The 24,351-nt window shown below is 51.9% G+C and overlaps 1 protein-coding gene across 1 annotated transcript in view; it reads left to right on the top strand.

Annotated features, from left to right (window-relative positions):
• HPSE2 (heparanase 2 (inactive)) overlaps window positions 1-24,351 on the top strand; it is a 255,716-nt gene that overhangs the window by 154,682 nt on the left and 76,683 nt on the right. Inside the window, exons 4-5 of the mRNA XM_034776404.1 lie at window positions 10,500-10,673; window positions 13,097-13,268. Coding sequence (XP_034632295.1) covers window positions 10,500-10,673; window positions 13,097-13,268 — 346 coding nt within the window. The remainder of the gene's footprint in view (window positions 1-10,499; window positions 10,674-13,096; window positions 13,269-24,351) is intronic.

The raw sequence follows: 24,351 nt of genomic DNA, 5'->3' as shown, positions 1-24,351 counted from the left end.
CTGACCTCTCAAAAGCATCTGAGATATGACAGGCAGAGTGGGGACAGGCTGTGACATACTTGAAAGTGAAGGCTGAATAGTTTGGTGCAGTGAAGAAGGAGTTGCCTGTGCAGCGATGCAGAGAGAGGCGTGACATGGTCAAAGTGCTGAGCCAGGAAAATGCTCGTGACAGCAGCGTTCTGAATGGATGTGAGTGCACCAAGATTGCATTGTCGAGGCCAGAGAGAAAGCTGCTGCAGTAATCGAAACAGGAGAGTGATAGATTCCAAGGCCGGAAGGGACCATTGTGATCATCTAGCCTGACCTCCTGTGTAACACAAGCGACAGAACCTCCCTAAAATAATTCCGAGAGCAGATCTTTTTCTTTAAAAATCCAATCTTGATTCAAAAATTGCCAGTGATGGGGAATCCACCACGAGTCTTGATAAATTGTTCCAATGGTTAAGGACTGTCACTGTTAAAAATTTATGCCTTATTTCCCGTGTGAATTTGTCTAGCTTCAACTTCTAGCCATTGGATTGTCTTAGACCTTTCTCTGCTAGACTGAAGAGTCCGTTACTAAATATCTGTTCCCCAAGTAGGTACTTGTAGACTGGGATCAAGTCACTCCTTAACCTTCTCTTTGTGAAGCTAAATAGATTGAGCTCCGTGAGTCCATCACTGTAAGAAAGGCAGGTTTTCTAATCCTTTAATCATGCTCCTGGCTCTTCTCTGAACCCTCCCCAATTGATTACATCCCTCCTGAATTGTGGTCGTGAGAACTGGACACAGGATTCCAGAAGCGGTTGCATCAGTGCCAAGTAAAGGAGTAAACTAACCTCTCTGCTCCTACTTGAGATTCCCCTGTTCATGCAGCCCAGGGTGGCATTAGCTTGTTTGGCCACCACGTCGCACTGGGAGCTCAGATCAGATGAATATCCACTACGACCCCTCAAATCCTTTCAGAGTCATTGCTTCTCAGGATAGAGTCGCTATGAGCGTTCTTCCTAGATGTAGACAATTACAGTGAGCTGTACTCACTCATACATTGTTTGCGCCCAGTTTACCAAGCAATCCAGATCACTCTGTACAGTGACCTGTCCTCTTCATACTTTACCACTTCCCCAATTTTTATGTTATCTGCAAATTTTATTAGTGGTGATTTTATGTTTTCTCCCAGGTCATTGATACAAATGTTAAATCAGCGTAGGGCCAAGAACCGATCCCGGCAGGATCCCACTAGAGAAACACCCACTGGATGATGATTCCCCAAGATGAGTAGAGCCTGGATGAGAGTTTTAGCTGCATGGGTGGAGGAAAAAGGCCAGATTCTAGAATTATGCAGGAAGAATCAGCAAGGTGTAGGATGTGGATGTCAGGATCTAGAGAGGGGTCTGAGTTGAAAATGACACCCAGGTTATGGGCCTGAGTGGGGTTGTCCACAGTGATCAAGACAGGAGATGGCAGGAAGGGTTTATTGCGGAGGGAGATCGAGAGCTTTGTTTTAGCCACGTTGAACTTGAGGTGACAGCTAGACATCCAGAGAGACAGGCCGAGATTCTGGTTTGGACAGAAGGAGACAGGTCTGGAGCAGAGAGGTGGATCTTTGCATCCTCTGCCTGGAGTTGATAGTTGAATGTGTGTTTGCAGATGAGATTACCCACAGACAAGGTGGAGATGGGGAAGAGAAGGGGACCAAGGACAGAGCCCTGTGGGACCCCCAGTGATAGCTGATGAGGGGTGGGGAGATGAGGAGTATCCTATCTATCTTCAGTACGTATATGGTCCCCATCAGCGTAGTCTCTGAGCACCTCACAATGTTTAATGTATTTATTCTCCTAAAACCCCTCGGAGGCAGGGCAGGGCTAGAACTGGGGCACAGGAAGTCTGAGGCGGAGCAGGGAATTGAGCCCAGGTGTCTCAGGTTTTAGGCTAGCATCTTGACGACTAGAGCATCTGAAGAACACATTGAAGCTGCTACTGGAGAGGTAAAGGAGAATGAGGAGAAGACAAAGGCAGGAAGCCAAGACTTAGCTCTTGAGGAGAAGAAGAATGTGGTCAATGGTGTTGAAAGCAGCCAACAGCTCAGGGAGGATGAGGAGGGAGTGCTGGTTCTGAGCTTTTGCAAGGAGAGGTCATAGAGCCTTAGGCCCCGATGCTGCAAATGTTTGTGCACTTGTGTAACGTTGGAGGCGTGTAAGTGTTCGCAGGATCAGGGCCTTCGCCGCAAAGAAAGGTGGAGAGAACGGCTGTAAATCCCATGGGCATGGGATGGTTGGACACTGATGTCGCGGGAGATGAGTCAGCATGGACTTGACGGTTGTAAGTGTAACACCGACAGACCCCGGTCGTCGGTGGGCGGAATTGAATCTGGGACCTATGGAGCTAAATGCACAAGCCTCTACCGCATGAGCTAACAGCCAACGGCTGTTAGCGAAGGCTGTAGAGCAGACGCATAATCTCTCTCTCTAAGTGGTCTTGGTGCCATTAGATGGGACAGACACCACACCCAGGAGGTGTCTGGGTTACATAAGTAGCACACAGGGCTGTGTTTGCTTAGGGCAAACCCTTGAGGAGAATGATGAGTAAGGCCACGAGGCATGTGCGAGAGGTCTTCTGCTGCTGCTTTTGTGAAGACGTCCTTGGGATCACGGTTTGGAACTTGAGAAAAGCCCCCTTTCCCCTAGCAACCTGGATGGTGCTTGAGGACAGGCACCAATGTAAAGCCCCTCAAATAGTTTGTTTTTTTTACAAAAGCGGCACTGAGTTGGGGGAAAGGGAGACAAACAGGAAGTCGTCCCCCCCCTTTTTCAATGCTGTTCGCAATACACGGTGATCCCTTCCAACCACAACCACGGGGCAAACTGGAGAAATGGTCTCAAGTAAATAGAATGAAATTCAATAAGTACAAATGCAAAGTACTCCACTTAGGAAGGAAGAATCAGTTGCACACATACAGAATGGGAAATGACGGCCTAGGAAGGAGTCCTGTGGAAAGAGATCTGGGGTCATAGTGGATCACAAGCTAAATATGAGTCAACAGTGTAACGCTGTTGCAAAAAGAGCAAATATCATTCTGGGCTATATTAGCAGGAATATTGTAAGCAAGACACGAGAAGTCATTCTTCCACTCTACTCCGTCCCCCTCCCACACTCTGAACCTCTCGCCCCACCTCCACCACATGAATTTTGTTATGTGCACCAATATGGAGGTGATGTGTGACATCACCTCCATATTGGTGCACATTACAAAATTCATTCCACATATGGACATAAAAAATTAGAGGGAACACTGCATGTAACCCCTGTGGTTTGATGGGAAATGTATACTTACTAGAGGTGTCTTCCCCAGCATCACGCTCCGCTGCCAACTGGTCCTGTGACGGGATGGGCTCCAGGGTTAAAAACAGTTCTTGGCTGTCGGAGAGAATGGATCCTCCACTTGCCCACCTCACATTCTCTATCTCCTCTTCCTTGTCAACAATGTCTTCCTTGTTGTTGCTCAAGATCGCCCAGGGCTCCTGGGAGGTATCCATGGAGCATTTTCGGGTAGTGGTGGGCGTGCCACCGAGAAAGGCATGCAGCTCCTTGTAAAAGTGGCATGTCTGTAAGGCAGAACCAGAGCGACTATTCGCCTCTCTTGTCTTCTGGTATGCTCCCGAAGCTCCTTTATTTTCACGTGGCACTGCTGGGTGTCCCTGGTGTAGCCCTTCTCCCCTATGCCCTGCACAATCTTGGCATAGATATCAGCGTTTCTTCTGCTGGATCGGAGCTGTGCCTGCACAGACTCTTCTCCCCACACAGCAATAAGATCCACCACCTCCTGTGCGCTCCATGCTGGAGAGCGTTTGTGGCCTTGCGTCTCCATGATCAGCTGTGCTGGCGAGCTCTCCACGCTGATCAAACAGGAAACGAAAATTCAAAAGTTCCCGGGGCTTTAACAGGGCAGCGGCTGTTTCCCGTGTACCTGGCTGACATGCAATGGAGTTGAAAGTGCTCTCCAGAGCGGTCACAGCGAAGCACTGCGGGACTCCTCCTGGAGGCCAATTCATTCGAATTACACAACCCAGTGTCTATACTATTCCTATGTGACCCGTGGATGTCGAATCAAGCGCTGCATCTCTCGTGGAGCTGGAGTACAGAAGTCCACTTTACAGGCTACTTAGGCTGGCAGACAAGACTCGGTAGTGTAGACACATGCATTATTAGATTGACTTAACACGGCTTGGGTCGACCTCAATTTGTAGTGTAGACCAGGCCTCAGTCTCCCATTTCTAATGTCTAGGGAAGAAAGGACTTGAGGCTCCATCTTGGTTTGCCCTGTTTGCTAGTTGCTTGCCTCTCCATCTTGTGCAGGGCTGGTGTAGGACCGTGGAGAAAGGTGATGATCAGGAGACAGCGCAGGCATCCAAAGTGGCCAAGAGGCTCAGGCAGTAAGCCAGTTGGGCTTCAGTCGGGGCTGTCTTCCCCGCTGGAATGCTGAGAAAACCGTGGCAGTTTGTGGGCAGATACTCCAGCTGTGACCTTCCAGAATGAACTCCAGCTGCAGGGTACCAACTTGGAGGATATCAATGAACAAGCAGAGCTTGCATTCACACGTTGGCACAGTGGACAGTTGGGCATTCAGCTGGCTAATCGCCAGGGGGCCTAGACTCAATTCCCCTCCTTCGATTCTTCATACGTCAAGCTCAGAGGAGGAAATCAGAAAAATATTGCCCACTGTTTTCTTAGTCAACTTCTAATCTTTAAAATCTGATGGAAACACTGAGAAGTAGCAGGGCACGATTATTTGATGGCCAGCTTGGGTGCTCTTTTATCGCCACTGTGTCTATCACACTCTTCAGCCAGCCTGGAGGGCATTTTAGTGCTATAAAAGTCTGCATTGCAATAGAATGCTCAGCTGGAGTTTTGTGAATTTAAACATTTTCAAAATTGTATACCATAATTCATAATAGATACATATTTGGGAAGGAAACCTAAGTTTCCCCAGCTAAGTAACAGCCCTTAGATGTAGGACTGGTCTACACTGAAAACTTACTCCAGCCTATCTCCGTCTTGGGGTGTGAGAGACAGAGCCATGCTGGCCAACCCCCTGTGGAGACAGCGCTAGCCCGACAGAAGGATTCTTCTCTTGCCCCAGCTGCCACCTCTCAGCAGGTGGATTAACCAGTGATAGGAGCACCTCTCCCAGCGCTGTAGTGTGTCTGCACCGAAGCCTGTGCAGTGCGGCAGCTGTGTTACTGCAGTGTGTGAGGTGTAGACATACGCTAGGAGAGAGGAATGTGCTGTCTAGAGGTACGTGTGACCTGTTCTTGTTATGAGTGGCTGGGACACAGCTGGTTTTCACACCTCTACTGATCAGAGCTTTACGTTGGTTTACAATGTTTATAAATATAAATTGACCCCCAAGAGGCTCCAGGCAGCGGTGGAGGGAGGGAGTTGCAGGAGGCTGAGGGGGTCAGGGAACTGATGGGCATACATTTGGAGGTAGGAGGCTGGGTGGCATGCAGCTCTGCATATGGGAATGGGGACTTGAGGGGGGAGGGCAGTACCAGGAGGTGGGATCAAAATAAAGAAGTACTAGATTATAAAATCCCATCCCTTGTTCAAGGGACCAGTTTCTAGTAATCTGATAGTACTTAACTCAAAGAGTCTTCCAAAGAATCGGAAATGGATTGTGTCTATTTCCAATACAACTGACCCGTTCTGGCAGCTGAAGAATTCGTTCTTCCCAGCACATGCAGCGCCTTCAGTGCGATGGGTGCAGCGTGCCGGAGTTTTAGCATTTCCCTGTGGCTGCTTTAGCCTAGCTGGTGGTGTAGCATTACATCACCAGTGCAGGAATGAGAGTCCAGTGTGGAGGGAGGAGAGCAGTAGGCTGCATGTTGGAGGCCTCGGGCTTCTCAGTGCACCTTCAGTCTGCTTTCCCTCACTCATTGCATACCCAGGAAACACAATAGTGATCTCCATGGTTACATTCATTCTCCTGGTGCCTGTGCACTCACAGGTGGGATCTGCTGACCCCTGAACATGGTTCCCAGCTCCCCAGCCAGCCCCCTCGAGGCCAGCCATCCCGCCAGCTCCTGCACAATTGTTCCCGCTCTCTGCATCTTAAAAGCACATGTGACTCCTTCCTGGTGCCTTCCTCTTTAATGTTCCTTTTACTCTGCGGTTCTGGGGGGAGGCCTGGGGCTGTTCTCCAAGCCTCGCATTTCCCTACCCTGCGCGCCTTGGCATCCGAGGGCTTTTCCGAGATGACATGCTTTCTGTCAGGCTGTGGGGGAGGCGAGAGGAAGTGGTCGCTCCTGCTCCCTGCACATTCACAGAACAGCCTGCACCAAATCCGAGCGCTTAGCTGATAACTTTCTAAAGAGAAAGAAACCAGTAAATGGCCCAATTAAAACAGACAAAAGAGGAAAATGTGAGTGAGCGCTGGAGTGTTGGCGAGAAGGCTAGGCTCTGTGGGAAGTGCTCCATGTTTGTCTGCCAGTACCTGTTACTTGAAGGGCTCTGACATTTTCCAGACTTCCCTGCAGGGATAGCAACACCTGATTCCACTTAAAACTTGTAGTGTGTCTCCCCCCAGCCCTACACCTCACCCTAGAAACCATAGAGTGTGGAGAGAATGAGGATGTAATTAGCTGGGAAAAACTTCCCAGGACTTCCGTCAACGTATTTCAGAGCCACACTTGGATACGGCTAACACACAAACATGCACAAGGCAAGAGGCGTGGGGCTGAGAGAGGTGCTCAGGTGCTCGCTGATCCTCTGCCCAGTTTGCAACTTTCACATGCACCAAAATGGCTGTGCTTGCGACGTGCCCACGACTGAGACCTGAGGAGGATGGGAACGTCACCCCAGGGAAGCGAGGAAGCAGTTTGCTCCATAAAGATTTGCACAGAACAAACATGCTGCAGCCTGTGTCTATTTAGCATCTGCAGACCTCTTCTCCTCTGTGGCTGTGGCTGTGTTCTCCAGTTCCCTGCCCCCATCCCGTTCTGTGCTGGATGGGACAGCAGGCCCTGCTTGCAGGATGTTTTTCAGCGTTCCAGATTTATGGTTGTCTGTGTCAGATTTAGTAGGTGTAGGACTCCTGAGAAAGCGGAGGTCTGTGTGCAGAAATGGTGAAGGAGGGGCTGAAGGAAGAAGCTGCTCTGAGACAATCCATCATGCACGAACCATCACTTAGAAGCTACTCTGAGACGGCTATCGGATTCAAGGAACGAGACACAGAAAATCCCAAAGCCTCTGTGAGCAGGCTCTGTGCGGATAGAGCCCGGAAGGGGCGGCTAGCGCCCTCTGGTGTGAGGAGTCCCAGGTTTTAGCTTAGGAGAGCAGCTCTCCTCCCTCTCCCAACGCAGCGGGGCGGGGGGGGGAGGGCTGTGTCACCCAGTATGACCCATAGCACAGACTTTGGGAGCACAGTACTGCTGGAGGTGCTGACCTTAATGCCCTGTGCAGCACATGCCATGTTTCAGCACCCCTGGCCAGCGAGCCCTGACACCTCTGGGCTTGGCAGTTCAGAGCCCCGGCACCTCTGCCCTGGCACATCCGTTATGAAAGTAAAAAAGAAAATTGCTTGAGCCCCAGCACCGCTTTAATTACAAACTAAGCCCTGCCCCCAGCGCTGTGCTTCTGGGTGTGGCGTCCCTCGTACCAGGGATATGCTTCATCATGTCTCTTCTAGCAACGTTTGTTTTATTAAAGACGATGATCATGGTTCCAAAATGAAGGTTACCCCAGGATTTTCTTTTCAGTGGGACCTTTGTGGTCTTCTAAATCGGTTTGGACATGACTATTTTGGGGGGAAGGTACCAGGAGTGATAGCTCTCAGCATGCCTGATGTTCCTGCAGTACCCATGTGCTGGAAGTCATGTCACTAAACTACAGGCTGGAAAAAAATATTTTTTTTACAGATTTCAGGCAGGGTCTCCCCCTTTTTCCGAACATTTTTTGTAGAACACTGCCATGAAAATTCACACCCGCAAAGACACACGCTGTTGGGTGACTACGAACATTGTCTAAGAGAACAACGTATCAGACCTGAAGCATGAATGCCAGCGTTCCCAGTCAGCCCGGGTCAGACTGTACGAGTGGATGCCACAGACGGTTCGCAGACCCTGCCTGGCAATGAAGATGCCAGTGAGTGTAATCAAAGAGATCCCAGGGTGGGCCCGCCAGCAGAGGAAGGAGCAGGCTCGCAGCTCTGGCCTGCACTGCCCCAGGTCCCGGGCTGTCCCTAGGTGGAGGAGCAGCACGTGGGACACAGACACAGATGGTGCCAGTCTGAGCGGTTGAGGCTGCTCCTTGGAGACCTTGCTGTTCAGCACTGGGGAGTTATTGCCAGGTAGGGTCCCTCCACCCTGCCAGAGCATAGGCATGGGGGCTTCCCTGGGACGTCCCTGGGACGTAGGGTATATTCCCCTATCTCCCTCTAGATTTCCGCTGGCCCCGGTCCTCCCGCCATGACCATCGTCTGGGCAAACACACACACGTGTAGCTTTTCCTTGCCCAACACAAAACAATTACTCTACAGGCCCGGTAGCTACAGAACAGCACGCCTTCCGAACCTCCCCCTACCCTGGAGATCACAAATCTAATCTGATAAAAGAACCCCCAAAAACAATTAAAGTGTCTAAGGAAAAATAACACCCAAATCAAAACTACCCAAACTGGGAAATAAAACTCCTCCCATGAACCCTCTCCTCCCCAGGGCAGAGGGGAAGATGCCTGGCGAGCCTCTGAGGGCATGTGTTTAATTGTTGTTTATGGGATGGTGTGTGCTTGTGAGCGGGGTGGGGCGGGAGAGTTGAGGGGGATGGAAGTAGCTGTATGCGGGATTCTCTTACTAACTTGGCTAGGGGAGTTAAGGTCGCTGCTGCAACAGGGTTCTCTGCGCCTTAGACCTTGTTCGAGCGCGGCACTTCAGAAGCCTGAATTCAGACGTTAGAACCACAGAGAAGAACATTAGTATTAAAAGCAAAACCAAAACACACAAGCCCAGCCATTCCCCCAGGCAGCCAGGTGGCAGAGCATTTGGGGCAGTGCCAGGTCTAGCCCATTGGGGGCCCTAGCAGGAATATTTTGCACCCCCACAACACATACTAATAATTAATGGGGGGGCCTTGAGCTGCTTGGGGCCCTAAACAGTTGCTTAGTCTGCTTCTGCCTAGCGCCGGCTCTGAGGTGGTGTTTGAAAGACTGGAACCGTGCCTTTGAGAGGCTCCCAGAGTGAACACCTGGCAGAAGCCCATTCACCTCGGGAGGGGAGCGGCTGCATTTTGTGCCAGCTGAAGTCTTCTGCTGCTTTCCAAGGCAGCCCCAGTGCAGTGGCGCAGGAGCCCAGCCTGGGTACGACCCCAGCTGGGCAACGCGTGGGGAGGTACATCACAGAGGAAAGGTTGCAGCATCCTGGCCAACAATGGCCACCTTTGAAGCCACCTCTCTGCCTGGTGGCCTAGGTGCAGTGACGCCCCAGGCACGGTCCTTCGCTCGATGCAGGTGTGGAGGGTGCCCAGACTTCAGGGTCTAGAAGGATTTTGCCCAGCCTTGGAATGATACCCCAGTGTGAAAGGTCACATGCATTTACCTGGTTGTAGGTGTGTAGTGGGTTTGTGGTGGTTCCTCCCACTCTGGCTCACTACATCCGTGGGTGCTGCCCACAGTCGGGGAATTAGCAAAGTCTGGCGTGAGGATCTGGGGCTCTGGTGGCAGCGTGGGGTGGATTCCCAGTCTGAGGGGGCTCCGGCTTTCAGGCCAGGCAGGCTATAAGCAGTCTGTGTGCTCCAGCCCTCAGGCAGGGCAGGGCAGGGCCTAGCATCCTAGCTCTGGCAGACAGTAGACTAACACAGCCCTCCTGGCCCAAGGTGAGGCGGCTGCCCCCCCAAGGGTGGCCCGACAGTGGGTCACCGGGACCCACCCCACTGCACTGGGTCCCGGCCCAGGGCCCAGCCCGGGGTGGAGTGTGCCGCCACTGGGTCAGCGGGGATCCAGCTGCAACACGCTGACCGGGTTTCAGGCAGCAACGCAGCTGGACTGGAGTCGGGGTCCTTGGGGCACTTTGCACGCTCGCCGCGGGGCGTCCCCCATCTCCCCAGGGTAGATAGCCAGCGGCAGTCCCAGCACTCCTCAGTGTGTCAGTCAGCTGGCGGCTCCAGCAGCACTGGCCAGTCCTCAGCTCGGCGGGCTCCCCTTCGGTCTCCAGCCTCGGGAGCGGGCAGAAGGCGTCTGTCTCCTCTGGCAGCTGCAGCCCAGCTGAGCTCCACTTCCTGTCTCACCTCTTAACTTCCTGTGGGAGGGGCGGGCCTGGCCTGGCTCCGCCCACCTGGGATCGGAGCGTGGTTCCGCCCCCTCTGGCTCAGTGGGAGGCCACTTCAGCGCCCTACAAGGTGCCACAGGGCAGCATTTGACATCAGAGGCAGAGCTCTGACGGGCGGGAGCAGAGGGTCTGTTGAACCGCTCTGGACTGCCTGGTACTTTTCTTTCATTTGAGTTACAAGCTGGTTTTCGTTTCTTCCCAGCCAGGTCTCTAGACAAACTCTATAACTTCGCCGACTGCTCTGGCCTCCACCTGATCTTTGCGCTGAATGCCCTGCGCCGAAATCCAAATAACTCCTGGAACAGCTCCAATGCGCTCAGCCTGCTGAAGTACAGTGCCAGCAAGAAATACAACATCTCCTGGGAGCTGGGCAACGGTGAGTGACCGGCCAGCTCGCCCGCAGCTCCCCGCAGCGTGGAGCTCAGTGCGGCAGCAAGGGAAGGGTCAGTTCCCCCTTCGGGCCGAACACTTGCAGGGTCCAGCAAGCTTTGCCCTTAGCCATTCAGTGGGGACTGGCGGGACGCTGCAGGGAGGAAGTGTGCCCTGTGGGAGTCCCAGCTTCAGAAGGACATCTCTGTAACATACCCGTCTGCTGGTATTTCACACGCAGAAATGCTTGCACCCAGCTCACTGCCGGTCACAGCAGGGCGTGCCACGGGCGTGCAGACAAGCCACTGCGTGGGCCAGCGGGCAATCACTAGCTACAGGAGACACCGTGAAGGAAGGAGCGTGGCAGTGGGGAAGGGGCTCTGCAGGCCCCCCGTTAGCAGGGGGGCTGGAGCGATGCGGACAGTGGGGGGGTTGTGAGCCATTGAACCCAACTGTAAATCCTCGATAGAATGGAAACCTCTTCAAGTCAGGGGGTGCTGCAGCGCCTCCAGCACCTCTGCCCATTAGCTCTCAGCTGGCCCCAGGGTTGCCAGGGGTAGAAAGGGGTAGTAAGGCCACTTCTCCACCTTCTCCCCAGTTTAGGAAAACCTGCAAATTGAACCCCAGGCTGGTGAAGGACAGCGAGGGGCGCTCCCAGCACCCATTCACTCCTAGATCCCTCCTGCCTCTCTGGCCTCCTCTACATTTAAAGCTTACGCTGGCCTAGCTACGTCGGTCAGGGGGTGAAACCCACCCCCACCAGCGACAGGTCTTCTGACACAACCCCCGGTGTAGAAGCAGCTGTGCTGATGCAAGAGTGCGTCTGTTGACACAGTCTATGTCCACACTTACACCAGTGGCTCTCAACCTTTCCTCACTTAACGTGGTCCCAGTGGACGTTTTGTTATTAGGTCGCTAATCTATTAGAGAACATACTCCTTTAAAGTCCTGCGATGTTCCCTTATAACGTTGTGTGGGGGCATGGGGGCTTGCCCTGTTTCGCCTGCCCAGCGCTCCTGCCAGGGAGCGGGGTCAGGGTGTGGGGGCTTGCCTGCTCCCTAGCTAGAATACCGGATGGGCGGAGCGGGGCAAGCCCCCGCCCCCCCATCCCGCTATGCCCCTGCCTCACCCAAGCTTCACAATCAGCACTGATAAGTACAGTAGTAAATTGTTTCTTTAAAATGATTTAAAACTTATACTGTATATGTATATAATGTCTTTTTTCTGGCGAAAAAAATTTCCCTGGAGCCTATCCCCCTCCCTCACCTCCCATTTACATGAATTCTTATGGGGAAATTGGATTTGCTTAACATCGTTTTGGTTAAAGTTGCATTTTTCAAGAACATAACTAGGCCATTAAGTGAGGAGTTACTGCACTGTCCCCATTTCTCTTGCGTACCCCCAAGTTTCACCTCACTTAAAAACGACTTGCTTCCAAACCCAGCCGTAAAAATACAAGTGTCCCAGCACGCTAGTCCTGAACAATGGCTGAGGGTCTCCTTTTTACCATATCAGTATCAAATAACTCCACTGGACTATAAACACTGCACTTGCCTTTCAGAGTCTAGTCTATGGAGCAGTGTGAACGAGTCATGGTCCGTATGAAACTGTAGTTTGTCCTGACTCCACTAGTGCTTTTTATGGAGCCTGTTGTGAAACTAGGCAAGTCTCTAGCTGAGTTGATGTACCCCCCGAAAGACCTCTGTGTACCCCAGGGGTGTGCGTACCCCGGTTGAGAACCGCTGACTTAAACCATTTCAGCGCAGCCACTCGCTAGCGTGAGGGGAGGGGTCCCATTGCTGGAGTGAATCTGCCTTGCCGAGGGCCGGTGGCGAGGGTGATGTTGCCCTCATGCTGTCGGCTTAGCTGCACTGCTCAGGAGAGTGGCTTTTTCACACTCCTGCTGGGTCAACCTCATATTTAAGTGTAGCCCTGGCCATAACGAATGTCGTTCGGGCGGTGGTGTTCCCCCAGCACAGAAAATCTGTACGCTGTGGGTGGGTCTGCACTGAAAAGTGATGTCAGCGCAGCTTCTCTCAGGGCTGTGAAAAATCCCCTCTCTCCCCCCCACCCCCCAAGAGATGTTGTTAAGCCAAGCTAAGCCCCGGTGCAGACAGCGCTAGGTGGACAGAATTCTGTCTCTCGGGGAGGTGGGTTACCTGCGCGGACGGGAGTCCCTTCCCGGTGCTGTGGGAAGTGGCTGCGCTGAAGCACTGCGGAGCTGTGGCTATGGCACTGGGGTGTTTTCAGGAGAGCCCTCGCCCGTGTCTACACTAGTGGGCTCTGCCAGCGTAGGTGCTGCAGTGTAGACAGAGCCTCTGTGCGTCGCCAGCCAGGAGGTCCCCTGCTGTGGCTCTTTCCTGGGCGGGGGGGTGAGCTGGGTGTCCTTCTCCAGAAGGACTGAGCGGCTTTTCGATGTTGATTTCCCAGAGCCCAACAACTATCGGACGTTGACTGGCCGTGCCGTGAATGGCAGTCAGTTGGGGAAGGACTATACCCAGCTGAAGAGTTTGCTGCAGCTTATCCGCACCTACGCCAGAGCCAGCCTCTATGGGCCCAACATTGGGCGGCCCCGAAAGAACGTCATCGCTCTCCTGGAGGGGTAAGTGATGCGGGTTACATCCAGGGCCCTCAGATCTCCCTTCACCCAGGCTGATGGAGGCCAAACAAGTTCAACTCCCACCCTGCAGATGCACGGAGTCTCTGGCTGGGCGAGCTCGGTGCACTGCTGTTTGTCACAACTGCCACTCCGTGTAATGGCGCGAAGGAGGCCAAGGGTCCCCGCGTGGGAGAGAACGTCTGGAGTGGGGACCTGGGGGCCCAGAATCCACGGGGAGCAGGACTGGGCAAGTACAGATACACCCATGCTTAACTCGGAGTGTTTTGCTCCCATGCTGTGACGCTGTCAGCCACACACTGTCCGTTTAGGGTCTGAGCTCCTCAGACAGGGATTCTGTCTCCGATATGTTTATACAGCACCAGAAACCAGGGGCCCTGATCCTGCCTGGAACCTTCTCACACAAGAGCTAGACAGGTAATAATAATAATGGTGGTAATACTTAGAGGAGGAGCAACAGTAAGCAGGGAGTGTGCCTTGTCTCGGTCTCTTCAGAGGACAGGAGAGACGCTGCTTCCCTGCTCTGTTTGGAGTATCCTGTCTCCCTCATCCTGCCATTCAGATCAGCGCAGAGAGGAGGGGCCTGGCACATGGCTGTCCGTGTGCTGCCAGACTTTGCCTTGTGCCAAGAGGGGAAGAGTACAGAGCTGGGGACAGTGCTCCACAGTCATTGTCAGCATTATTGCTAATAATTGTTTGGTTTGACTCTGACCCTAAGCCACTTAAATGATTTCCGTGGGCTACAGTAGAAGGGCCAAATCCCTACTTTCCACTTCTGAAGCAGGGGCCAGGGCTGGGCAAGGTCCCTCCCCTTGGTCTTGGAGAAGAAACTCCTCTGGCAGACTGGCTGTGCCGTTAAAAGGCACCAAACAGCCAAGTCCTGTCAGCACCTCTCAGAATCAGAGAACACCGTGATTCCTGGATGGCTTTAGCCATCCTCGGCATTTCAGCTTTGCACTCCCGGGAGCTGCCGAAGGGTGTCCAGGAGCCAGAGGAGGTGCTGGAGGGCACGCGTGCTGTGGTCTCACATCTTCCTACGTATGAGGAAGTGGGCAGTGAGGTTCAGCCGGGGCTAAAAGCGAGCGAGGCCAGAGAGAAGGGAGCAGCAATAGTGCAAGGGGATAGCAGAAGAGCAGGCGAGACGGTGATAGACACAAACAGCTGGAAGAGACACAGGACAGCCACAGAAACATGGGAGATGCAGGAGTCTCCTGGGAAAAGGAATTTGCATTGTCCTGAACAGGACCATTGTTCGGTGGCAGCAGTTCCCTGAAGGACTGTGAACAAAAGCTGCAGTATGGGGCTGGGCAAGGGGAGGCGGCTAGTGGATTCCGTGGGGAGCGGAGTTAGGTCCAGACTTCGTTAACAGCTGCATGAATAATCTGGCATAGACAATAAACAGTGCACGAACGTAATCCCTGGTGCACCAAGGAGAGAGCTCCGACCAGATCCTCAGCGCCGTTCCAGCAGCACAAACGAGCCGCAGAGCTGCCTTTAGCAGCCCCCTGAGATTCCACTGCCTCCATGTGTCTCCGCCACCCCCACTCCCAGGCTCTGACCTAGCAACTGTGTCTAGGAACCAAGAGGCCATGGACAGCCAGTGCAGTTTACAACAGACATGAGGCTGCTCTAAGTTGTGTTCAGAGCTGACCTGGGTCCTGGCCAGCCCCAGCACGTCCCCGGGGGCGGGAGCTGTACCTTTACGTGTCTGAGCTCTCCAGACAGGGAGTGGGGGAGGGGTGCTGCAGAAGCCCATGGACCTGTCACAGGGGACCCGGGTCAGCACTGGAGCTGGGGGGAGGCCAGGCTGGAGCAGGCATCCCCGTACCAGCTCTGCGCTGGACAGGAGTACGCCGCTCATGCCACTGTGGCTAGAGGCGCTGGCCACCCTGAGTGCATCCCTATGGCCTCCGACTGATACACACGTGGGGACGGCTAGTCCCCGCCTTGGCACACTAGCTAGATTAGAGTTAACAGGAGCGTGTCTTGAGCTGAGACTCTCACTCCCAACTCCAAGTGTAGACGTACCCTAATAAAAAGAGGCTCGGTCTCTAGCACCAAGGGCCCCCCATGATTACTGAGCACAGCACCCCCCTCCTGTGGCCCTGGGATGAGTGGCCCAGAGATGGCTAACGGGTCCTGGCCGTTCTGGAGGGGGATCAGTGGTGGGCAGATTGCTCTGCTCCCGGATTTGTCTTGGAGCTCAAGTGACCACTTCTTTGGTGACACTGCTGGAAGGGGTGGGATGCAGAAGGGGGGTGACAGTCACGCCTGCCTCACCCTCAGCCTAGGCTGTTCTCACAATGCTGGAGCAGGTGCAGCTGGTTCATGGAGAGCTTTGTGATTCTGATTATTGGCTATAATGTCTCAGTGCTGACAATGCTCGTGGTGCTGGACAAGGTGCTGCGACAAAGGCATTCTTTGCCCAGCAAAGAGCCCGAGCTGACACACAGACCTAGGCCTGTAGGAAGTGGAACTGAAGGGCAATAGGGATTTCAAAGCAGTGGTTTGGAAGAGATGGGACAAATGCTAAGCCATTGGTCTCTTTCTTTGAATCTTGCCTACTCTTCAGTGTTTCGCTAGTAGACTTTTAATTCTCTTCAAAAAGGACTTTCCCACTTCTTTCTTCTCTGAGCAGTGTTCACGGGTGTTATAGAGTTGGATCATAGATAATTTGTGTGCTGTGTGGGAACATCTTACAACCTGTTTCCAGCTTCCAGTCTGCATCCCATCTACAGTGAAGAGAGTTCGCAGGGTTGTTGTCCAGAATAGATTTCTTCTGCTGGCTCCATATCCTTTGTAGACTTCTAATTTGCTTAAGGCTTGATGTCCTAGGAACGGTATTTGTCTTAATAAATTATCTATGGTGGAAGCGTTATAGCTAAAAGATTTAAATTGTTCTGTTTGGCTAAGGGCTTTGTCCTGGCCTTTCTGATACACTGTGGTGTTGGGTTAGAGTTCATCACGCTTTCCCCATTAATTATTTGTATAAGTCTCCTCCGTTAATCAGATCCACACAGTGATTTGTAGGTATTGTGTTTGTACCCAACTTCCCTTTAGCCTCTTGCCTCTCCTTGAAATACTGTTATAGATGGGTGCACAAGACTGCATGAAATGGTATGCTGTTTGAAGCGGCTGGGTGTAATTAAGACTGCATTATATTTATACTTCAGGGATGGTCTGAGTGTAGAATCCTTTTCTGTTGCTATACTCAACTGCTTTATATTGTTGTAAATGTCCTGTATCTGCCAGGACTGTCTCTCCATGAATGGAGTCTGTCAGTAGGGGCTGTTCATGACATTAGCAGAGATGTGTTCTCTCTGAAATGCCTTGTTCTGCAGATCACCGTAATTGTAGCTGTGTAAATGTTCCTAGTCACAATCAAATCACCGTGGAGAACAACACACATAGCTACATAATACAATGTATTGCTGCTTACACAGGGCCGGCTTTAGGAAGTGCGGGGCCCGATTCAAACAGTTTTGACGGGGCCCCGTCAGGGATGACTGAAAAAAAAAAAACACGTAAAAAACACGTGGGGCTTGTACTCACCGGGCGGCGCTCCTTGTCTTCGGCGGTGGGTCCTTCACTCGCTCCAGGTCTTCGGTGGCACTGAAGGACCTGCCGCCGAAGTGCTGCCAAAGACCCAGAGCGAGTGAAGGACCCGTCGCTGAAGTGCCGCCGAAGACCCGGAGCGCTGCCGGGTGAGTAAAAATTAAAAAGGAGCCTCTAGCCAGGGAAGGGATTCTCGGCCACTTGCCCCCACCCCGGCGGCCCTGCCACTGGGCGCGGGGCCCTCTTAGGCGCGGGGCCCGATTCGGGGGAATTGGTGGAATTGGCCTAAAGCCGGCCCTGTGCTTACACATGAGAGTATTTCAAAACAAGCCAGGCAGAACACACAACCAGTGAGGTTGAGGCAGCAATCCCAAACATTGAAGGATCAGTCTCCATCAGAACATGGTGAATAGCAGAACCACGAGGGATAGAAGATTCAGTTTGGATAACAACACTGGGAAAACTTAAAGGGAAACAGTTTTAAAAGCTGGGAAGAAATTAGATAGCTGTATGTCTGAATGTGATTACACTTTAAAGTAGTCTCTTGCTCCCCTCACCTCCCACCACTGGCCACTTTGCTCTGCTTCTCATGGGGTGGTGGAGAGTGATTCTCATGCTGTACTTTCTAGCCAAAAATTAGACCTTGTCCAACTAGTGATCAATGGCTCCATGTCTAGTTGGCAGCCGGTATCAAGCGGAGTGCCGTAAGGGTCGATCCTGGGGCTGGTTTTGTTCAATATCTTCATTAATGAACTGGAGGATGGCGTGGATTGCACCCTCAGCAAGTTTGCAGATGACACTAAACTGGGAGGAGTAGTAGATACGCTGGAGGGTAGAGATAGGATACAGAGGGACCTAGACAAATTAGAGGATTGGGCCAAAAGAAATCTGATGAGGTTCAACAAGGACAAGTGCAGAGTCCTGCACTTAGGATGGAAGAATCCCATGCACTACTACAGACTAGGGACCGAGTGGCTAGGCAGCAGTTCTGCAGAAAAGGACCTAGGGGTTACAGTGGACGAGAAGCTGGATATGAGTCAACAGTGTGCCCTTGTTGCCAAGAAGGCCAATGGCATTTTGGGTTGTATAAGTAGGGGCATTGCCAGCAGATCGAGGAACGTGATTGTTCCCTTTTATTCGACATTGGTGAGGCCTCATCTGGAATACTGTGTCCAGTTTTGGGCCCCACACTACAAGAAGGATGTGGAAAAATTGGAAAGAGTGCAGCGGAGGGCAACAAAAATGATTGGGGGCTGGAGCACATGAGTTATGAGGAGAGGCTGAGGGAACTGGGATTGTTTAGTCTGCAGAAGAGAAGAATGAGGGGGGATTTGATCGCAGCCATCAACTACCTGAAAGGGGGTTCCAAAGAGGATGGATCTAGATGCTTCTCAGTGGTGGCAGATGACAGACCAAGGAGTAATGGTTTCAAGTTGCAGTGGGGGTGGTTTAGGTTGGATATTAGGAAAACCTTTTTCACTAGGAGGGTGGTGAAGCACTGGAATGGGTTACCTAGGGAGGTGGTGGAATCTCCTTCCTTAGAGGTTTTTAAGGTCAGGCTTGACAAAGCCCTGGCTGGGGTGATTTAGTTGGGGATTGGTCCTGCTTTGAGCAGGGGGTTGGACTAGATACCTCCTGAGGTCCCTTCCAACCCTGATATTCTATGACTCTATGATTCTAACTCCAAGGTAGCTGTTTATTCCTCACAGCCCCTGGGAGGGAGGGAGGATCATTGCCCACGTTAAGGGTGAGGGAGCAGAGTGGAGGTGAAATGCCTGGCCAGTGTCACGGGGAGTGTCGATGTTAACTGCTCAGTGAGCCTGGTGCTCACATTGGGAGACAAGAACTGACACTTTGATTGAAGATGACGAAGAACAGATTGCAGGGAGATGAGGCATTGCTTCTTTAGCTTAATGGCTGTTGCCTGCTGTGCAATGGAGACTTGTGAGTGCACAGGTGCAAGAGGGAATTTCTGCAGGCACAACAAACAGTCCAGTTTGATGAGGTGTTAATTAGCCCATTCATGGAGCCTGAGCTGTTGCACAGCAGACATGTTAGCTACCTACTGTGCTCCCAGGACTAGGAATCCCAGAACGGCAGGGTTCTTTGGTTGGGAAAAGGTTGTGGGATTGTAAGGAATTCGTGTCAATTTTAATAGCAGCTCAGGCTCTGGCACATCGAGTAATGCGTGGCCGATGCACACGGCAGTGCTGGGAAAGAAGTAGACAATAGAGCCGCATTGTCGGACTCTGGAATTCCCAAGGGTTCTGGCAGCCACGTGAAGAGTCAGCGTCGCAGGCCTCACTAAGCTGGCAGGAGTGCTGACTCTTCTGAGTCACTCTGGATCGTTAATAACGAAGCACGCGTACCTCTGTTGCAGCCAAACATATTTCTGTGCTTCTGGCTCCTGCGGCCCATAGCCTGATGTCACGTGGGCCTCTGAATGCTCCTGACTTCTGCCTGAACCACAGCACGCTAACAAGGTCAAAGCAGACAATGGACGCCAGTGCCAAGGTCGGGCCATCCATCAGCTCATGAACTGGGACCCCCCCGCCCTCCACATGTGGCAGCCATGCTGTGAGAGAGCTAGTCCTGCTTCCATCTCCCTGGAGCTCTGCTCTGCTCTAGTCTAGTCTACATAGGCTCTTATTCCATCCTCAGCCCACTTTCAAGTAACGTATTAAGAGATGTGGCTATCATCGGTCACGTGTGGCTTGTTCTTTTGTTCATCCTCTCCCGGCTGGGAAAGTTGTGTGCACAGGGGTGTGTTTGCTTTGGAAGGTTTGCTAGGGAAGTTTTGGTTTTTGTTTTAAATGTCCATGCTACTCTGTGCATGTTAGAGAAGACAGGTTGGAGCAGTGTCCTGGCACTTGGAGCAGAAGGTGGGAAAATCTGAGATGACCCTTAGCTCCGGTGGGACGGGCCCCAGGAAAAGCTCTGTCTCCTACACAGCCACAGACCTTCCACAGAACCCACCCTCAGCGACCTGGACCTACATTGCCCAGAGGGCGCCCCTAGGGGAAGGGAGTGATGTTTGACACCAGGGTCTCCAACCTGGGTCTGCAGGGTTTATAGGAGCATCTGGCAGCCTCCTGATGCTTGCTTCCCTGGGACCCATGAAGCCCAGCCCCAATTTGAGGCTCTGCCCCTGCAGTCCTATTGGTGGTGTCACAGAGCAGCTGATTGGCCAGCTGGCCCTACATAAGCCGGGAGCCAGGAACAGGATGCTGTCTGAACAACTGGGCTCCAGCCTGTTCTGGACTGTGTGCCTTGTGTTTCCTGCTCCCCTGGCATGATTTCCTGGCCTTCTGACCCGGTGTGACCCCTGGCATCTGATTTGTGATTCTGACCTCCTGGTATCATGACCCAGCTCACGCTTGTCTTGTCACTGTGGACTCCGGTTCTGACTATTGGGTCTGGCTGCCCACGACCTGGCTGTGACAAAGTTTGCAAACAATGCAAAAATTGGGGGAGTGGTAAGTAATGAAGAGGACAGGTCACTGATTTAGAGAGAGCTGGGTGCAAGCAAACAATAGGCATTGTAATATGGCTAAATATAAATGTATGCATCTAGGAGCAAAGAATGTAGGCCAGTGGTTCTCAACCTATTTACCACAGTGGGCTACATATGCAGCTATCTCTGCGTTATATGGGCTGCATCCACAGAATATATATACTACCTGTATGGCCCTGAGAATGTCACATGGGTCGCAGCTCTGTGCTGATTGTGCTGCGGGTTGAGAACCACTGACGCAGGCCATACTTACAGGACGGGGGTCTCAGTCCTGGGAAGCAGTGACTCTGAAAAAGATTTTGGGGTCATAGTGGAAAATCAGCTGAACTTGAGCTCCTAGTGTGATGCTGTGGCCAAAAGAGCAAATGACATCCTGGGCTGCATGAACAGGGGAATCTCAAGTAGAGCAGAGAGGTTATGTTACCTTGGAATGTGGCCCTGGTGCGGCCAGTGCTGGAATCCTGTGCCCAGTTCTGGTGTTCACAGCTCACGAAGGATGTTGATAAATTGAAGAGGAGTCAGAGAAGAGCCACGGGAATGATTAAAGGATTAGAAAACCCGCCTGATAGTGACAGACTCAAGGAGCTCGATCTGTGTATCTTAAAAAAGCAACAGTTACGGGGTGACTCGATTACAGTCTAGAAGTACCTACCAGGAAACAGATATTTAATAATGGGCTCTTCAGTTTAGCAGAGACAGGTGTGACATGATCCCGTGGCTGGAAATTGAAGCTAGACAAATTCAGACTAGAAATAAGGTGTAAATTGTTAACAGTGAGCGTGATTAACCCTTGGAACAATTTACCAAGGGTCACGGTGGAGTCTCCATCACTGACAATTTGTAAATCCAAGATTGGATTTTTTTAAAGCTCTGCTCTAGTAATTATGTTGGGGGAAGTTCTCGGGCCTGTGCAATGCTGGACGTCAGACCAGAGGATCACAATGGTCACTTCTGGCCTTGGAATCCGAGTCTACGGACTGCTCTGCCAAGCCTCTTTGCTTGGGTGACAGTATCTTCCCTTGACTCACAAACCAGTGTCCTTCCCCCTGCTCCTGACCAGTCCCTTGAGTACCCGCCACCCCCCATTCACAGGCATCCCGTCACCTTTTAAATATTTGTAGTCCTTTCATCTGATAACTCCCAGCTTTGGCAAAACAAGGATTGCAGTTTGTTGGAGACAGTAGGTAGGACCCTCAAAGTGAAGAGTTTTCCCCATTGCCTTTCAAGGGTGTGCCTGGTGTCACGGAGTCCCCGGGCGATGCCCTGGAGCTGCTCCCTACAAAGCCAGGCAGGACTCTGGGGGAGCCTCCTCTTTGGGAGCAGACTGTCTCCAGGCAAGAAGCTTCCCCAGCTTCCACCTTCCTGGGTCTGACCTCGGGGCATTCAGCATCCCCTGCGCCACCGTGCGCTTCCCGCAGCGAGTCCGTACAGGTGGGGTCCTGTGGAAGCCAGAGGGCTCTGCCCTCCAACTCCACAGTCAGACGTGACTCTTAGCCAGCCAGTAAAACAGAAGGTTTATTAGATGACAGGAACACAGTCCAGAACAGAGCTTGTACGTACAGAAACAGGATCCCTAAGTCAGGTCCATCTTGGGGTAGGGAGGCCAGAGCCCCATCTAGGCCTCCCTCCATTTTCCGAGCCAGTTCCGAACTGAAACTCTCCAGCCCCTCCTCTGCCTTTGTCTCTTTCCTGGGCCAGAAGGCCACCTGATCTCTTTGTTCTCCAACACCTTCAGTTGGCACCTTGCAGGGGAGGGGCCCAGGCCATCAGTTGCCAGGAGACAGAGTGTCGGCCATTCTCTGTGCAGACAGTATCACACTGGCCCTCTCGGGCTCTGCTACAATCACACACCCCCATCCCACACACCCAGAGACTTAAGAAATGCATAGGGGAAATTGAGGCACCCACACAGGATTCAGAGAAAACATTAAGAACAGTCCCAGTTCGTCACACCTGGATCTTCTTATTGGGACAGTCATTCTGTTGCCTTATACAGTCCCCATTGAATTGAAGCATTAAGGGCATATGATAAACATACCACTTCCCCCAATACACTGTGACAAAGTTCCCCCTCTATCTTGGTGGGTCCTGCACTTATTGGCGGATTTGTTCACCTCAGAGATTCACCATGTGGGTCAGGGAACAGCCCAGAGACCTTCCCCTCTGGTAGAACCCACAGTCCAGGTCAATTCCTCCTGTGTCTGATCAGGAGTTGGGAGGTTTGAGGGGAACCCAGGCCCGCCCTCTACTCCGGGTTCCAGCCCAGGGCCCTATGGACTACAGCTCTGCTTGACAGCTACAACTCCCTGGGCTACTTCCCCATGGCCTCCTCCCAACACCTTCTTTATCCTCACCACAGGACCTTTCTCCTGGTGTCTGATAATGCTTGTGCTCTTCAATCCTCCAGCAATACGCCTTCCCACTCTCAGTTCCTAGTGCCTCTTGCTCCCAGCTCCTCGCCTGCACGCTACAAACAGAAATGAGGTCCTTTTTAAACTCAGGTGCCCTGATTAGCCAGCCTGTCCTAACTGATTCTAGCAGTTTCTTCTCAATTGGCTCCAGGTGTCCTAATTAGCCTGACTGCCTTAATTGGTTCCAGCAAGTTCCTGCTTGTTCTGGAACTGCCCCTGTTACCTTACCCAGGGAAAAGGGATCTACTTAATCTGGGACTAATATATCTGCCTTCTAACACTCTCCTGTATCCATCTGGCCTGACCCTGTTACAATACGTTATACAGTCTACCTCAATAACTAAGTTACATGTCAGCATTCTTAGATTATTACATAGCAGCTCCATGACGTCACACCTGCTGGACAGAATGCAGGTTCACTAATGTATAAATATCAACATGTACTTCTCAAAATGGATTTAGCTACTAGTTTCTGAACTTCCTTCTGTGGAATTAGGTTTTTACTGATAGCCCTAGTCTTTCAGCAGCATTTGTGTGGTGGAAGAGTGACATCCTAGGGTTGGTTAGATTATCTGCAGCTGCATGTGTTGTCCTGCTGGTCCAGCGCTCAAGTATCAAACTCTTCCTGCTTGTAGGGAATAGCAGTATGCTAACGGATGGGGCGGCTGTTCTCTCTCTAGGAACTGTGGGAATGTGACTGTTTGTTTTTTCAGTGTAACACCGAAGCCTGGTCTACGCTGAAAAGTTTTGCCGACTTTGCTGTCAGTTTAGAATGAGGAAAAAATCGCTGCCCCTAACTGACACAGCTGTATGTGCAAAAGCCCCAGGGTGGACAAGTTTATACCAGCAAAAAATTATTTTGCTGACACACTTATTTTATTCGGGGAACTGTTACATGTTCTACTGGCAAAAGAACTGTGCATCGGGTACAGCTGCATCTCCCCGAAAAGGGTTTGCCGGTCGTCTTATACCGGTGAGTGCGTTCAAGAGCAGTCAAGGCTGCTCTAAGCCACACCGCACAGGAACCAATGGAAAAGGCCAGGGAGACGGATTATTATAATACGGAGCGCTACTCCTCAAGAGATGAGGCCTGATGATACACCTCTACCCTGATATAACGCGACCCGATATAACATGAATTCTGATATAACGCGGTAAAGCAGCGCTCTGGGGGGCCGGGGCTGCGCGCTCCAGTGGATCAAAGCAGGTTCGATAGAACGCAGTTTCACCTATAACGCAGTAAGATTTTTTGGCTCCTAGGACAGCGTTCTATCGAGGTAGAGGTGTAGTTCTAACATACCATTACGGCAGAAGGGTCACCAAGAATAATCCTCCTCTTGAACACTGGGAGTCTTTGGGGTGAAAGGTGTTCTATAAAATGTCCGGTACTAATGTAAGGGCGCAGGTAACAACCACCTCCAGTTAAGGCTGCTCATTACTCCGTTATAAGACCCTGGTTTTCGGTGCTTATAACTTTGCCAAAGTTTCACCATTTGGGGTGGCTGCCTCAGGCGGAAGTTGTTTGGAGGCTGTTTTAAAATTATTCAGCCATTTGTCAAAATGAGGTTATATGAAAATACATTGCTTG

This window comes from Trachemys scripta, chromosome 7 (genome assembly GCF_013100865.1).
Source record: "Trachemys scripta elegans isolate TJP31775 chromosome 7, CAS_Tse_1.0, whole genome shotgun sequence".
In the NCBI taxonomy this organism is placed as follows: domain Eukaryota; kingdom Metazoa; phylum Chordata; order Testudines; family Emydidae; genus Trachemys; species Trachemys scripta.
This window is presented reverse-complemented; position numbering and strand designations above follow the sequence as displayed.